A 16087-nucleotide genomic window follows, 5' to 3' on the forward strand; every position below is an offset into this window, starting at 1 on the left:
TCCCACCACACTCAGCTTACATTAATACCCTAAGCCTAGCAGATCACCCCAAGCTCAGTCCAAATGAGGATCCGTTCACCCCGCTCAAGTCTTGTTAGAGTAAGGCGACGATTTCCTTGCCAACCAGAGAACCCTAGTCGATCTTGACATGTGAACATCTCCATTTGCTCTCATCGACACCTCACTCACAAAACAATTTCCAGGACTCGACTTTCTCTGAGCCACAAGACTCTCCGTCTCAGAAAATCGACCCCAAAATGGCCGCGACCTTTACCAGACTGCCGGCGATAACATCACGTCGCACCGCCAAGGACGAGGAAACGGATCTCCAAGCGTTCCGCGACAACCGGACCAGAGGCGCGTACGATGAATGGCCCAACGAAGCCGGTGTAAGAACAGCTCGCAACCCCTGACCCTATATGTCTCTGTCTGACCGAACCCAGTTTGACGGGTTGACCGAAGAGCGCGGCCCTATCGAGCTCAGTATCCAAGGCGAGATTCCCGCATGGGCAGCCGGCGCCCTCTACCGCACGGGACCAGGTAGCTGCAAGATCGAGGACACGCCCAAGGGGACGTACTACATCTCCCACTGGTTCGACGGCCTCGCGCACACGCACAAGTTCGACATCGTTCCCCGAGAAGACGACGACAGCCGACAGGGCAGCGGCCCAACTCGCGTGATGTACTCCTCGAGACGGCAGTGCGACCAGCTGGTCCAGGACATCCAGGCCTTGGGCCCCCAGAACCGCTTCACCTTTGGCCAGCGCCGCGACCCCTGCGTGGGCATGTTTGGCAAGATCATGAGTGTCTTTTCCCGGGGCACCGCGCCCAACATCTGCGTCGCCGTCAACGCAAACGTCCCCGGCCTGACCCCCACCACCCCTGGAGCCACCGATCAGGGCCCCGCCGGCCCGGGACACCGCAACGGCGTCCGCAGCATCTGGCTTTCCACCGACGCGAACCCTCTCCTCGAGATTAACGCAGAAACCCTAGAGCCTGTGGGCACCGCGCGGCAAACCAAGCTTCACCCGGACCTGACGGGCCCCATGTCGTGCGCTCACGCCCAGCGAGACCCTGAGACGGGCGACATGTTCAACTTCAACCTTGCCTTCGGCAGGCTGGCCACGTACCGCATCTTCCGTGTCAGCGCCGCGACCGGCAAGACAGAGATCCTAGCATCAATCTCCGAGGCCGAGGGAAAGCCCGCCTACATCCACAGCTTCTTCCTCTCCAAGAGCTTCGTCGTGCTCTGCATCCCCGTGACGCATCTCGGCTACAACGGCCTCAAAGTTCCTTGGGAGCGCAACATCCTCGACTCCATCGAGCCATTCGACGCCAGCAAGCGGTGCCGGTGGTACTTTGTCGACCGTCTCCACAACAAGGGCGTTGTCGCCACCTTCGAGACCCCGGCCGGTTTCTTCTTCCACTCCACCAACGCCTTTGAGGAAGCCGCAGAGGATGGATCAGGGATCGACGTGTTCTGCGAAGCGGCCTACTACCAGAACCTCAACATCCTCCAGAACCTGTACTACGATGTCCTGCTCAACAGGAACGACGCCGCCAACAAGTTCTGGACGGCAGGCGACCGGATGCAGAACGGATACGCGAGTCTCCGGCGGTACAGGTTCAGGATACCAAACGACACCGATACCAAGACGGCAGCACCACCCACGGAGCCCGAGCTGGTTCTGTCCGTCCCCGCCCCGCACGCCGGCGAGTTGCCGACGATTAATCCGATTTACCTCACCCGCCGCCACCGCTACGTCTACAGCCTCTCGGACCGAGGCCTTAGCACCCTCCTTGACACCATCGTCAAGACGGATGCCGACACGCGCGAGGCGCTCATGTGGGAGTGCCCGCACGCACACACGCCCGGCGAGCCCATCTTCGTGCCTCGACCCTCAAGCAACGGCGAGGCGCCTGCCGAGGACGACGGCGTCATTCTCAGCGTCGTGTTGGACGGCACGACGCAAACGAGCTACCTCCTCTGCCTGGACGCCACCACGATGACGGAGCTCGGCCGGGCCGAGTGCGACTTTGCCGTGGGCCTGGGCTTCCACGGCATCCATGCGCCTTCGACCTCGGGTATGAACTGAATGTGGATGGAAATCGACGTTTGGGCATGTGATTTGGATCAGTCATGGTGTTGGGCCTTTATCGACGATGATGTCTTTTTATGTTATGATACCTTGATAATGATGAACGATAGACCGTCCTCATGATGAGGATGTTGGGTGTGACGAGAAACTTGCTCCCACGAACCCAAGTTTTCTTAGGAGACAGCGATTAATGAAAGACGTCCGTTAATACTACTATCCTCCGAACTTCAGAATGATGCTTGAGTCTCAGTGTATGGGCAACGCTCACCGAAACGGACTGGAGTCACTTTACTCCTTCACGGTGGCAGATTTGGCATTGGCCAAAATCAACCCAAACCCGAGTTATCTCCAGTTCGGACCTCTGCCCGGCTACCTTGTTCTTGTTATAATGGAGGCTGGCATCTCGCTGAGTGTGGGCTTATCCCTTCAATGTCCCTGTCACTGACGGCACACTTATGTCCTCGCAGCCTCCTCATTCAGCTCATTCATTCTCACCAAACATCAGCCGCAAACAAGTCAAAGACTTTAGGATGTGACTAGAATTATATTTAGAGTATGCATCGTGCTTCAATGCGGGTTGCTAGCTGTAAGTATATGCTCATGGTTCTTCTCTTGGATTCATGCATCTTGATGCCCTGAACAGATAGGATATGGTGCGGGCGGGGGCGACAAAGGAAATGTGTAGACTAGGGGCGAAATGAATGCAAACTCGTCTAAGCAGTAGGGTATCTCCAGCTCCTTTCCTTGAATATGTCCAGTAACGCCGAATGCAAAACAAAGGAACCAAAATGCCTCATGCAGGCAATCCAAGACTCGCCAATCACTCTTCGAGTACTTCTCGCAGCGCGTCGATATCAACAAGATCAGGAGACACCTTGCTGGGGGGCCCGCGGCGCTGGTGAGCCGCCAAGTACTCCTGAAACCCAGGTATCGCCCCGGGCTGGTTGATGCCTGGTGCACGGCGAAGGTCTCTCTCTTTCTCTTTCTCCTTGCCACTCCGTTTGGGCGGCGTAGGCGTGGGCGGGGTGGTTGTTGGAGTGGTTGCCCGTGGGGGAACGGAACCTCCGCCGCTCCACGGCCGCCAGCTGACCCATCTCCCAAGACCGCTCGAGTACTGAGAGTGCTGCGATCCGGGGCTAGATGGCGATGTGCCACGTACGGGCGTTGACACCATTCTCGGCATGGGCAACCCTGCGAGGCTGTCGCGCAACATAACGTCACTTCGTTTGTCGCTTCCGCGAGAGATGGTAGACCGCGCGGTAACGCCAGTGAAGACGGCGTCTGCCCCGCCCAAAGGCCGCAGGGTCATTTGACTTGGTCGCACCTTCAGCGTGTGAATGTCAAGTCCTCCAGACAATGACATGATCGACTCATGAGAGACTGCACGATGCAGACGCTGCCGGGGTAGCTCCTCGTATTTCGAGAACGACCTTTCCGTCTCCGTCTCCATCGTCTCCGTGTCAGTCTCCGTGACCTCTTCGCTGGCTGAAGTGAGATCCGGAAGCTCCTCTGCGCCGTTCTCTTCTCTTTCCTCCTCGATCGTTGTCGAGATGTGCTGCGTGACGTGAAGCGCAGGTGCCGCAGGTGCAGCAGGGGATGCCACGCTTAAAAGTCTACTAGGCACGGAGAAGCTTCGCATGGACGCTTCTGGTGGGCGCTTGTTGTGGGATGACTTCCATGTTGGTGAAGTCGGGTCCAGACTTGTGGTTGGAGACGTGGGGATATCCATATCCAGGATTGGCCTGTCAAACATGGACAGTCGCGGATTTGACTGCGGGGAGCTTGGGACGGACGATGGTGCGAACTCTGACGGTTGTTCCGAGAAAACGGACCATCTGTTAGATGGCCCCATGGAGACTGTCGAGGTGGAGGCCTTGTGGGAGTGGGAGGCCATGGCCGGTGTTGATGGTGGAGGGCGCCACGCCGGAGGAGGCGTAGAGGATCTTGAAACGCTCGCAGGCGAAAAGAGTCCTGGGTTCAAGCTGTGACGCTTCTTCTTCGACTTGTTCTTTTCGGCCACATGGTAGTGGTGATGAATATGCAACTCCTGGGAGATATTTTGAGTCACCTCGGCTGGTTCCAGGGGAAGCTCTGCACGCAAAGTAGACACGGCGCTTGTGTCGTCCTCGTGAATAGGCTGGTGGCACATCAACTGGTCCCGCAAAGCCTGGATTTCGTCGTTGGAGTTGACCAGCATTTCCCGAAGTTCCGCCATGCCCAACTGCAGGTTTGCGTTGTCCTGAAGCAGATCACGCACGAAATGGGATACCACATTTGTGCCGCTTCTCCCGGTGTTGAGTGACTTGGCTGCGGCGGCTCCCTTAAGACGTCCAGCAGCGGCATTCAGCTCCTTTTCCATCTCTCGTTGACGCTCCATGCGGCCCAGAACCTCGGTGTGGCGTTCTCGTTCCTCCTTGGCTTCCTGTTCCATGCGCTCCAGCTGCTCTTGAAGATCGGAGATTCCCCTCTCGGCTTTCCTCCATCGCTGCATGGCAGAGCGGGCTTCAGATTCGGAGGTGATGAGGGTGTTCTGCAAGCGCAGCTGCTCCTGCTCAAGGAGGGCGATATGCCGTTCCATCTCAGCAGCCCGGGCTGCTGCGCCTTCAAGGCGACGGACGGCCTGGTGGGAAGATAGCAGGGTGGCCTCCAGGGTCTGGATCCGGATGTCGGAATCTTGGACGGTATTGTTCAGCATCTCGAGCTGGTCGAGCAAGGTTCGGTTCTCCTCGACGGTCCTCGTGTTCTCGGCCTGAAGCTCCAGCTTATCGTTCTCCAGCTGTTCGATTCGGCTTGTTAATGAAAGGCGGTCTCGTTCCGCATCGGCCATGTATGCCTCGTGGCGGGCAAGCAGGGCCTGGAGTGAAAAGGTCAGCGACATGTCGACATGAGCGGTGGCTCTGAAAAAATGCAATTGGCGATGTCGAGCGCGGAGCTGGAGAGCAAAGTTTGCGGACTGAAACGAGCACAGGGCCCCATCTTCTTGATATGAATCACAGGAAATGAGGTCTTGGAATGCATCGAGATAGGACACGGGACGAACAGGGCTGGAGCAGAGGCTGGAATGTTCTTGACTTTGAGTCGGGCGGGGGAGAAAAAAGAAGGGTGAGGGAATAGGGCAGAGACAACGCACCTTGCCCAGCTTAGCGGCGGTGTGGACATCTTTTTCGACGGTTTCTAGGAGGGTGCAGCTGTGTTTGAGAAAGGCGCAATCGTTGCGGCCGCAGCAGCAGCGAAGCTTTGGGCCATCGTCGGGGCGAGCCGTGGAAGTTGGGACGAAGTCTGCCATGGCGTCGGCGTCGCGAGATGGGGCGTCATCGGTGGACTCTGCCATTGTTATCGCGGCAGAGAAGACGTCTCTACGGCGGGCAGCATGCTGAGCTGAGACGAGGGCAGCACGGACGCGGGCAGTTTGAACCGTGGACGGGGTGCTGCCGATGGAGATCACGAGCAGGTGGGGGTTGAATAAACGAGGGTTTTCGGTACCGCAGCCGTAGCGACTCGGGCTGGGGTCGACGAGATGAGTCGGTGATGAGGATGAGACCCGGCGGGGTTGTGCGCGAGAGAGGGAGGAATGATTTTATGTCGAATTGTGGTTGTTGTGTGTGTGTGCGTGTGCGTGTAGGTGTACAGTCTCCGTAGCTTGGGCGTACTTGTATTGGGGGTCGACGCGATTGGGAGAGAAGAGACGAGGCGGCGCGGTGAGCACCCAATGCGAGTGCCAAGGCGTGGTGAGTAGGAGTATCCGCCGTTGTGCGTGTTATCGCGAAGTGGGCGTGACTGGGAGTGACTGGGAGTGACTGGGAGGCCCTCTGTGTGCGGTTGTGTCTTTGGCGGGCGATTGTGCCTTTACTGGAGCAGGGTGGCTCTCGATGGTCTGCTAGGCGCGGTATGGACAGGGGATGACCCAGGCCGGCGGGGGTCGACTGCAGTTTCTTTTGAGAGCATGTGGTCCGAGCCGAAATGAGTCTCATCAAATAAGAGAGAGGCAGCGCGAGAAAAGAAAAAGATTTCAACGGCAGAGGCTGCGAGGTCGGATCCGATAACGAAGCGGGGTGTCTGCTAGGTAGTAGTGTGTTGTATTGTCGTAGGTATGTATCCGTATTCGTAGGCGAGGTAATGATGCTGAAGAAACAAGATACAAAGGCGGCAGTGAGGTATCGAGCAGGTGTTCGTCCGACCCAGCAGACGACGGGAGGGTGGAGGGAGGTGGAAGGGGTCCCGGTCAGGAACCCGACAGGAACAGGAACAGAGGATGCGATGGTGAGATTGAGAAATCGAGACAGTGGAGGGCAAAGGCGCGCAGGGGCCTCGCAGGAGTCAGTCAGGATAGACGGGATGGAATGGAAGATGGGAATGACGACCCTAAGAAAAACGAGATGGAAGACGGGAGAGCTACCCAAGAAAAAAAGAAGCTGAAGCTGGAAATAGCTGAGACGGGACGGCGCAACGCAGTGCAGCAGCCCAGCCCAACAGCGCACATGGCGCCCTCCAGAGAAGGAAAGAAACGTTCGCGTCAAGCCAAACACAGGCAGGTTCGCTCGAGTCGCCCTTCCCACGCTGATCCAAACCGGAATGGCGTCCTTGGGTCGTCCCCACTTGGCGTTCTTTCGGCGTACCCACGTACCCAAGGTCTCCACCAATCCAGGAACACCACACATCAGAGTCCCCCAGGAACAGGAAGTCAACGAACCCCACCTCCAGTGCCCGCTCTGCCGCTTTCCCAAGTCCACGAGTGTCACTGCTGTCTGGCTCAGAGGTGAGATGTTGTCTTCAATGTACCTACCTCAATGACAAAAGTACATGAGATAAGGCACCGTCGGCACATGAGTAGGTGCAGAAACCACAAACTGCCACCCCACGAGGCCAGCCAGCCACCAGCCACCTCACTTCCTGGCAGTCGCTCCAGACTAACAACATCTCGACTCACTCAACGAACAAGTGAAAACTCAGTGACCATGACGCAAACTTGCAGATAACGATGGCCATGACCGCCATCAATTTACAAGGTTCATCGCGCTAACCCACGTCTATCTGACAGGTGTTCTGAATCGGCGCACATTGACTCAGATCGGGCTATCCCCGCGACCAAGTTTTTCTATCCCATTCCCGAGTCAAAAGCTTACTGCACGCGACCGCGACTGCTCAAAACAATGGCGCGTAAAAGAACTCCCCCGTCATCTACCATAGAGGAACTCTTCCGTGTGAAGGAATCTTGTCGCGATTCCACCGTTGTGTATTCTCAGACATGACTGGCCTTCAGCTGTCGGTAAGGCTTTTACCCCAAACCTGCCAATAGGACCCGTCAGTTCTAGAACGATAGCACCTGGCCGCATCGGCCGATTCGACTATGCTGAAGCTGATGCTCGGCGAGAAGAGAGTGGTATCAGTCGGCGGCGGCCCCTCACCTTTGACACCCGCGGCGACGGGTTGGTTGCAGCCGGCCCGGCGACACGCATTTAGATTCAGTGGGCCGATCCGCTGCATCTCGGTGTGCACCCACTGTAAATTCGGTGCCTGACAGCGGGCACAGGGCGGGCAGGTACTCTCAGTGTGTGAGGTGAGGTACACCGCTGTGGATCTCGGCCGAGCCACTTTTAGATCATCTCAATGACAATCCCGACGTCAAGCCTCTGACCTCCGTCAACCGGGTCCGAACACGGTTGCCTCAAACCCGTCACTCAACATCATTTCTTCCGCCTTTCCGACCTCACGCCACAGACACCACATACCCGCGGACTCGGCCCAATCCATCGCTGGATGCGCAATGTCGTCCTCAGAAAAGAAGCCGCCGGCACCCGCAGACGCCAGCAAGACCGTCGTCCGCGGCGCCTCCCTCCTCATCGTCCTCCAGATCGGCTCCCGCGCAGTCACCTTCATCGCCAACCAGCTGCTCCTGCGCTTCCTGACCGCCCAGCTCCTCGGCGTCTCGACACAACTGGAGGTCTACTATCTCTCCGTCCTCTTCTTCGCCCGCGAGAGTCTACGTGTCGCCGTCCAACGTCAGGAAACCCGCCCCGGCTCCAGCAAGCGCGATGACGACCCGAAGGCCCGCGTCGGCCGTGAGAGCCAGGCCGTCGTCAATCTCGGCTACCTCGCCGTCCTGCTGGGCTGTCTCGTCACCGTCGGCCTTGGATGGCTCTACCTCTCGTCCGCCGATGAGCTGACCCGCAACACCCCCAACTTCCTGCTCGCACTCCGCCTCTACGCCGTCGCCGCCGTGCTCGAGCTCCTTTCCGAGCCCTGCTTCGTTCTCATGCAGACCAGACTGCAGTTCGGCACACGCGCCACCGCAGAGTCCATCGCAACCTTCCTGCGGTGCATCGTCACTTTTGGCACCGCCGCGTGGGCGTCACGAGCCGACATCGAGTTTGGCGTTCTCCCTTTCGCCGCCGGACAGCTGTCCTACGGCGCCAGTCTTCTGCTCGTCTACCTCTGGTCCGGCGCTCGTCTATCAAGCACAGACGGCTTCTCCCTCCTACCAAAGAGCCTGGGCCCCAGTCAAGAATACGTCGCCTCTTACTTCTACCGGCCAACCGTCAGCCTGGCGTCCAGCATGATGGCCCAGAGCATCGTCAAGCACGTCCTCACCCAGGGCGACACTTTCCTGGTTTCCATCCTCTCCTCCCCCAAGTCACAAGGCGTGTATGCCCTGGCCAACAATTACGGAGGCCTGCTCGCCCGCCTGGTCTTTCAGCCAATCGAAGAGAGCAGCCGCACCTACTTTAGCCGCCTCCTGTTGTCGCAAGACACAAAGACCAGCAAGCCCTCTAAGGAGACCGCAAACACGGCCAGCCAACATCTCCACACCCTGCTCAGATTCTACGTCCTCCTCTCTGCTGTCATTGTGAGCATTGGCCCGGTAGCTGCCCCGCCCCTGCTGTCCCTCGTAGCTGGCAAGCGCTGGGCCAGCGAGGGCGCTGGAGACGTGCTGGCAGTATACTGCTACTACATCCCTCTGCTTGCCATCAACGGCGTGGCCGAAGCATTCGTGGCATCGGTGGCGACAGAAGCACAGGTGCACAGGCAGTCAGTCTGGATGGGCGCCTTTTCTGTAGCCTTTGGCTCCGCGGCCTTCATCTTCATGCGCGTCATGGACCTCGGTGCTTCAGGTCTCGTCTTTGCCAATTGCATAAACATGCTTTGTCGCATCGTTTGGAGCATCGCATTCATCAAATCGTACTTTAAAGGTCTTGAAACACCATTCGAGCTTTTTACATTGCAGCCAAACGCCGTCACCTCTATCGTCTGTCTATCTGCGCCGCACCTCATCCGAAAGGTGGCCGGCGTCGTTTCCTCGGGGGCCTCCTCGTCGTTCAAGCACCTGGTCGCCATCGGCGTGGCCTCTGTCCCCGTCGCCCTTTTGATGTAAGCTGCCATCATCTGCCCTGGCTCCTTGACTCTGGTATTCTAACACCCATCTAGCCTCTTTGCGGAACGGCGGTTGCTCATGCAATGCTACAACTCGGCCCGCAGACCAAAGGCTGCTGCTTAGCTTAGACACCAATTAGATATAGAAAACAAAATAAAATCAGACAGTTGCCTGGACAGGCTGGTAATTTAATCGTCAAACACAATCTTGGTGGCCTTCTTCGTCATGTCAACGTCCTTGAAGAAGGCGCCGTAGGTGTCGTGGGCCTTCTTCTTAACCGTCGTGCCGAACTTGAACAGTTCTTCGGGCACGGGCTGGTTGGCGCCCTTGAGAATGTTGATCAAACTGGGTCATGTGTAAGCAATTGTCTTGAGTATCGTCAAATCTTCCGGCAACTTACGATCCAGAGTGCGCCTTGTCCTGCTGCGTGAAGAGGGTGATAGCCTCGCCGGTCTTGCCAGCACGACCGGTACGTCCGATTCTGTGGACGTAGTCCTCGATTGTCAGAGGGAACTAGAAAATGGTCAGCCAACTGCTGTGCATCGACGGCACGAATCAAGACTTACGGTCACGTTGATGACAAGCTTCACCTCGGGAATATCCAAACCACGGGCGGCAACGTCAGTGGCAACCAGGACGGGCGTCGTGCCCGCCTTGAAAGCCTCCAGACTGCGTGTGCGCTGCTCCTGGCGCAGATCTCCGTGGATGCCGCCGACGCGGATGCCACGCTGCTGCAGGAAAGTCTCGACGCGCGTCGCCTCCTTCTTGTACAGGCAGAAGACGAGAATGCGGTCGTTCTTCTTGTTGCCCTGCTGGTGCTGCTTGAGCAGCTGAAGCAGCCTCTGCTCCTTGGCCCTGGGGTCGACGACCTCGACGTGCTGGGTGATGCGCGTGTTGGCCTGCAGCTCGACGGCACCGCTGGCGGTCTCCTTGCCGCTGGAGCCGATGGTGATCTTTATGGGGTCAACCATGAAGGACTCGGCGAGCTTGCGGACGGACGCGGGCCACGTCGCCGTGAACATGACGGTCTGGCGCTCCTCACGGGGGGGCATGGCACCGAGGATGCCCTTGATGTCCTCCTCGAAACCCTTGTCGAGCATGCGGTCGGCCTCGTCGAGGACTGCGAAGCGCGTGTCCTTGAGCTCGATGGTGCCGTCGGCCATAAAGTCCTTGAGACGACCCGGGGTCGCCACGATGACGTCGGCGCCACGGTTCAGGAGACCGCGCTGGTCATCCTTGGAAGCACCGCCGTAGATGCACACGCACTTGAGGCCAAGGAGAGACGAAACGTGCTCGAGCTGCTCCTGGGTCTGCATGGCCAGCTCACGTGTCGGGGACACGACGACGGCCTTGATGCCGCGCTTCTTGATCTTGGAAATGGCCTCGACAAGGGGCAGGGCGAAGGCCATGGTCTTTCCGGAGCCAGTCTCTGCGACACCGATGACGTCGCGGCGGGAGAGGGTGAAGGGCCAGGAAGCGGCCTGGATGGGGGTAGGCGTCTTGTAGGAGGAGAAGGGGTTCTTCTGGATGAGCGGAGTTTGCGGGAGGTAAGAGAACTGGAGGATGGGGCGCAGGTGGCTGGTCTTGTCTGTCGGGTCCGTGACGGTGATGGTCTCGGCGGTCATGAAGGCGTCAATGTCGGACTGGGGGAGAGCAGACAGGGCAGCGGCCTGCGCGTACTCTGCTCCGGCGGCAACAGGCTCGGCAGCCTTTGCGCTGGTAGCACCACTATCAGCCTCCTTATCCTTCTTCTCCTTCTTCTTCTTTTCCTTCTTCTCCTTCTTTTGCCTCTTCTTCTCGGCCTTGTCGTCCTCATCGACGTCCATCTTGTCCTCAACGGCAGCGGGGGCTTCCTCGGAAGCTTCCTCAGCCTCGTCCTTGCTGCGCTTCTCCTTCTTCTCCTTGTTCTTCTTCTTCTCCTCCTTCTCCTTCTTGCGCTCCTTCTTCTCCTTCTTTTCCTTCTTCTTCTGCTTCTTCAGCTCGGCGGCCTCGTCGCTGTCAACATCGCCAGCGGCAGGGAGGTCCTTGACCTTCTGCTTCTTGCTGGGGATCTGCTCGACCTCGCTGTCGGCGAGAGAGTGCTTTGTGGCGGCCATTGTCGAGATTCTGGGCTCGGTCGCTGTGGGAATTGACTTGCGACGCTGAAAATATCCCCGAAGACGGTGAGCTCGAGTCGAAAGGGCGGGTGGCTGAGGGGCGAGTGCAAGTACGATCGGATGGTCGCAGAGACAGACGCAGAGAAAAAAAAATTGCTTATCGATAGGGCGATAAGATTGGCAGCCGATAAGCAGCGGCCAAGGGTCCAGACCCGCTCGTCACGCTAATCTCGTTGTGGCCCATGCTTCCCCGCTCACCGAGCCCCGGCCAGAATCGGAGCTGAAGACCCACTCGGTGTTTTCCACCTTCCTCAATCGGCCCCGGACTTCAGTGTTCTTCACTCACCCTCCCCACCTCTCCCACTTCCGCGCGGATTCCACTCCATGTGCCCTTCCCCTCACTGCCAGCTGTCACTCGCTTGTTACGATACTCCCTGTTGGGCCTTGCTGCCCGTCTCTCTGCCTCTGAGGCCGCATGCAGCCCCCTCCCAAGTCGGACGGGTGCGTGGTAATCCCAGCCGAGACTTGGTTTAAAGCACTGAGGGAGGCCGTCGTTGGCTCAAACCACCGGCGCCGTCGAATGGGATATCTTCCGTCGTGCCTCTGGAGCTGCGCTCGGGTAACTTGAGCGAGACCTGCCCAACAGGAGCGGGCCGTCAACTGTCCATTTCCGTTACCACGAAACTGGGACTATCAACGTCCAGGAAAAAGGAACCATCAGAGACACCGACGTTGTGAAATATGCCGGCGAACTTCTTGTGCGTATCTGCGAACTGCACAAGATTCGGCACACCACAGCGTTCGCGTACAGGTATCAGGTAGGCGGCCGCGGGCATCGAGGCCGCCATGTCAGCCAATAGTCCCCTGGGCGTCAGCAAGGCGGCCCAACCCTTGCAACGGGAGCTAGCCACCGTCTGCAGTTCTTCGAGGGATTTCCATACCCAGCCTATATTCGTACTTCAACCCTGTCCCGTCCTGCCAATGAGTCTGGTTCTCGTGCTGCATGGGGAGATGATCGCGGCAGCGCATCACCCTGCGATGCCCATGTCACACGGCTGACGGTGCGGCGTTCACCCTTGTTGTGCCCTCTTCTGATAGCGTCCCACGTTGCACCTCGATGGCGACAACGCGGCGCCCCACGGGGGTGGGGGAATAGAACAGCTTCGAGATGAGGTAGAAATAGTAGCCTTCCCCCGAGATGGGCGTCAGTAGCCGTTGCAGCCGTCATTTCTTCAAAACAAAACCACACCCCGCGGCTCTATGGATAGCTGTCAGGTACAGGGGAGGCCTGACCTGTACGGGCTCGGCCTTCGAGTCGCATTCTACATCCAATGGTTCGGCGCAATCATTGTAGAATACCTCGAGGTCGCCGACCTGCCCGACATCAGACTCATTGGCCTCCTGTTTTCCGCCGCCGCCTTCTTCGGGCTGATTGTCAAAGTCACCGTGACCACTCTACAGCCAGTTGATGTCTATATCGTCTTCCTCCTAGCGATGGGCATCTACTTCTTCCTGGTTCCATTGTATGTATGGAAAGCGTTGACGTGCTTCAACCCATACTGGAACCCCTTCCGATGGGCCAAGGAGGATCCAAGCCCGGCCTTCAAGGGTCTCAGCTTCACATTGCTCCTGGCGTTGACAGCGCTGGGCATCTGGTTCTGGTGCTCGTTTGTTCCGGAGAATCCGTGCTCCTCGTCCCAGTGCGGCTTCTTCTTCAGTTGCGTCAAGCTTGGTAACAAGGCATTCGTCGCCTTCAACGCGATTCTCTGCTTTGCCATCCTGCTAGTTTGTGTCGTCGTCTTGCTGCTCAAGATGGGTTGGAAGATACCGTTCTGGCGGCAGAGGCGCAAGAAGCGTAGGATCAGGTGAGTCAACTCCCAGCCACATTATGATGATGTCAGTCAATCCTAATGCCGATTCTGCAGAGCGGTGCATGTCATGTTAGTCAAGGAGATCAAGACTTTGAGCAATATTGCCGTCGCGGCCACTCTCACCGCTGCCGTTGAGCTGACCATCTCGTGGAACCACATCCAAGATGTAAACAACATTTCCGACGTCGTCCAAATGCTTCCTCTCTTCATCAGCGCTGGATTTCTGGTGCGCATACTGTTCCTGCACTTTGCGGGGGCTAACGAAAGCTCGGATTCCTCCGAAGAAGACAGTGATGGCGAGTCGAGTAGTGATATGACGGAGTCACAGGGTGGGTTGCCGCCGCCACCTCCTGTTCATCCACGTTAGGAGTGGCATGTGTTGTACCTGAGTTTTTACAATATGAGTATTTGATATTGCGGCAACCAACGTACCTGTGAACTCTCCTCATTCCTATGCATTAGAGAGCCAGATACATGCAGGAGAAATGGCCGTACCAGCATGAAAGTAACCGGTGAGGATGAGGCAAAGAAGAACAACGGTGCGCATTGCAATTGCTACCAGACCCACGAGACGTCAATGTCTGCGGCAGTTCGATGTCGAGTTTTGATTATGTATTACTAAACTATTCAGGCCTTCAAGCTGAGCGTTGTTCCAACCAAGAAGACATCCACGGATAATACCAATGGAAAGTCCTGGCTCTCATAACGGTGCCTTCAACATTACATTGCATCCTCAACGTTACATGAGATTTCCCCCTCAACTTGACATCCACTTTGGTATTTGAGTGAACTTTGACATTTCATCCGCGGTCTCCTTCCACAATAGCTTCTGTAGCCGCATGCCATCATCAGAATTGGCGTAGCCTTCTGGCCTGAGAAACGACGTCAGTATCATTGCCTCCATAACCAAGATCCAGTACTTACTTCCAGATGTCTTTATCGCCCAGCTGTTTCCCGTGCGTTTCAGCACCCACCACCACGGCAGCATGAAGCCCGATCCAGCCAGACTGCTTCGGAGACCTGGCTCGTACGGCCTTCACCGCATTCACTGCCAACCTCAAAGGCAGCGGCAGCACGTCGCTCATTGCCGTCTTCACCATCCCGGGGCAAAACGCATTGGCGATGACCTTCTCAGGCCCCAAATGTTGCCGCAGCTCTCGGAGGAACAGAACCACCAGGAGCTTGCTGTCCGCGTACCGAGACAGACCGTAAAAGTTCGCCTCGGCGTCCAAGTGCTCCAACACTGACTCTCCGGGGGCGAGAGGCGCCTTTACCGCCAAGCTGGTGTTTCCTATGGCTCGGCTTCCGGTCCAAGTGACTCTCCCGGGAGCCCTCGTCCTCTCAGCCGTGGATTCTAACAAAGGGAGAAGCTCGAGCATCAGGAGCACATTGGAGAGGTAGTTCACCTGGACCGTCGCCTCGTGATTCGTCGCAGCAACATGACGCTTGAGTCCCGGAACTCCAGCGTTCAGCATCAGAATGTGGAGGTCTCTGTGCTCACTGCAGAATGTTTTTGCAAAAGACTGGACGCTGCGGTAGTCTTCGGCATCCATCTTCATGACCTTGACGATGGCGTCTGGGTTGGCCGACTTGATAGCTGCATCATCCAGAAGTTCTCGTTTTACCGACTCGCCTTTGGAGGTGTTGCGGACCGCAAGTACAACCGTCGAGGCTCTCAGGAGAACGAGCTGCTTTGCCAAGGCAAGGCCGATTCCAGACGTGGCGCCTGTGACGATGGCGGTTTGGCCGTTAAGATCCAAGTCATCCGGTAACGGCGTCACTGGGGGCTGGAAGAGTCGCATGATGGTAATGTTGAAACGAGGTCGAATGAACTGATCTTGGTATTCTTGCTTTCCATCGTAACAGCCGCAAGAATTGCGTCTTTGATTTATGAAGCCATTACGGCCGTACATTATCGTCTTTCTCGACAAGACACTTCAAACCCGACGGCTTTCATGTCCGCCTGTTGCGATGCCATCGTCAAAGTCCGCCGAGTTCTCGTCGTCGTTTTCCCAAGACGGCGAGGCAGAGGCGTCGTTGACAATGTGGTGTTGGCGGAGTTGTCCATGGCCTCGCCCCAACACGGTTAACCATTTGAAGAATCGGGAGCTGCTCCGACGCTGCTTACAGAGCAGGCAGATAAGATCGGGGCGTTGTGCCGCGGCCGTGATCGGTCCTGCGCAGGATGGCGGAGACGGTGGCAGGGGATCCGACCAGAAGTCTCCGAGGACCATCCGAAGCCCGCCGGGTCGGCATTTGGGCCGGCTCACTCGCACACATTTCCCGTGATCAAAGAATGTGATTGAAATAAGTTACTCACGAGTCCCAAACCGACGTTCGCATTTCCATGCATGTTCTTGTCCTCGTGGTGTTTCACTGACCAAGGAATTGCGATACGGAGTCAAAGCATGAACGTGGTCAGGCTATACCCTTGGAGAGGGAGTCCTCCCAGCATCAATCGCACTCGCCCCGCATCACCAATCTCACGATGCATTAGGCCTAGCCAACGAACGCGCCGCTATCGGTGCACTCTGTTGGTCGGGCCTCGTCAAGCCTCACTCTCAGTTCCCCATGCAATGTCGAGTTTTTGGAAATACTCATGTTGCTTTCTTCGGATTTTCATCTGTCTTGTCGGTCGCTGATAAGCTGGCC

General features: G+C 57.3%; 6 protein-coding genes across 6 annotated transcripts; 3 read left to right on the plus strand and 3 right to left on the minus strand.

Moving 5' to 3' along the window:
• Positions 1–257: 257 nt before the first annotated feature.
• On the plus strand, positions 258–2096 carry Bco1 (Beta,beta-carotene 15,15'-dioxygenase; the record flags this gene model as incomplete). The annotated part of the gene is made up of 2 exons (XM_037328030.1): positions 258–389; positions 444–2096. 2 exons carry the CDS (start codon positions 258–260, stop codon positions 2094–2096), a joined length of 1785 nt encoding a protein of 594 aa, XP_037172592.1.
• Positions 2097–2919: 823 nt separating this feature from the next.
• Positions 2920–5430, minus strand: CGCA056_v012787 (uncharacterized protein; the record flags this gene model as incomplete). The annotated part of the gene is made up of 2 exons (XM_037328031.1): positions 2920–4953; positions 5230–5430. The coding sequence occupies 2 exons, from the start codon at positions 5428–5430 to the stop codon at positions 2920–2922; spliced, it is 2235 nt and encodes a 744-aa protein (XP_037172534.1).
• Positions 5431–7863: 2433 nt separating this feature from the next.
• On the plus strand, positions 7864–9591 carry RFT1 (Oligosaccharide translocation protein RFT1; the record flags this gene model as incomplete). The annotated part of the gene is made up of 2 exons (XM_037328032.1): positions 7864–9464; positions 9522–9591. 2 exons carry the CDS (start codon positions 7864–7866, stop codon positions 9589–9591), a joined length of 1671 nt encoding a protein of 556 aa, XP_037173150.1.
• A 65-nt stretch (positions 9592–9656) lies between these two features.
• On the minus strand, positions 9657–11564 carry DBP3 (ATP-dependent RNA helicase DBP3; the record flags this gene model as incomplete). Its single annotated transcript, XM_037328033.1, has 3 exons — positions 9657–9813; positions 9869–9981; positions 10035–11564. The coding sequence occupies 3 exons, from the start codon at positions 11562–11564 to the stop codon at positions 9657–9659; spliced, it is 1800 nt and encodes a 599-aa protein (XP_037172591.1).
• A 1260-nt stretch (positions 11565–12824) lies between these two features.
• CGCA056_v012790 (uncharacterized protein) lies at positions 12825–13802 on the plus strand (the record flags this gene model as incomplete). Its single annotated transcript, XM_037328034.1, has 2 exons — positions 12825–13429; positions 13490–13802. 2 exons carry the CDS (start codon positions 12825–12827, stop codon positions 13800–13802), a joined length of 918 nt encoding a protein of 305 aa, XP_037172699.1.
• A 390-nt stretch (positions 13803–14192) lies between these two features.
• On the minus strand, positions 14193–15237 carry tropG-1 (Short-chain dehydrogenase/reductase tropG; the record flags this gene model as incomplete). The annotated part of the gene is made up of 2 exons (XM_037328035.1): positions 14193–14307; positions 14360–15237. 2 exons carry the CDS (start codon positions 15235–15237, stop codon positions 14193–14195), a joined length of 993 nt encoding a protein of 330 aa, XP_037172700.1.
• Between the last annotated feature and the right edge of the window lie 850 nt (positions 15238–16087).

Source organism: Colletotrichum aenigma (assembly GCF_013390185.1).
Source record: "Colletotrichum aenigma strain Cg56 chromosome Unknown KSG_Cg56_contig09, whole genome shotgun sequence".
Lineage (NCBI taxonomy): Eukaryota > Fungi > Ascomycota > Sordariomycetes > Glomerellales > Glomerellaceae > Colletotrichum > Colletotrichum aenigma.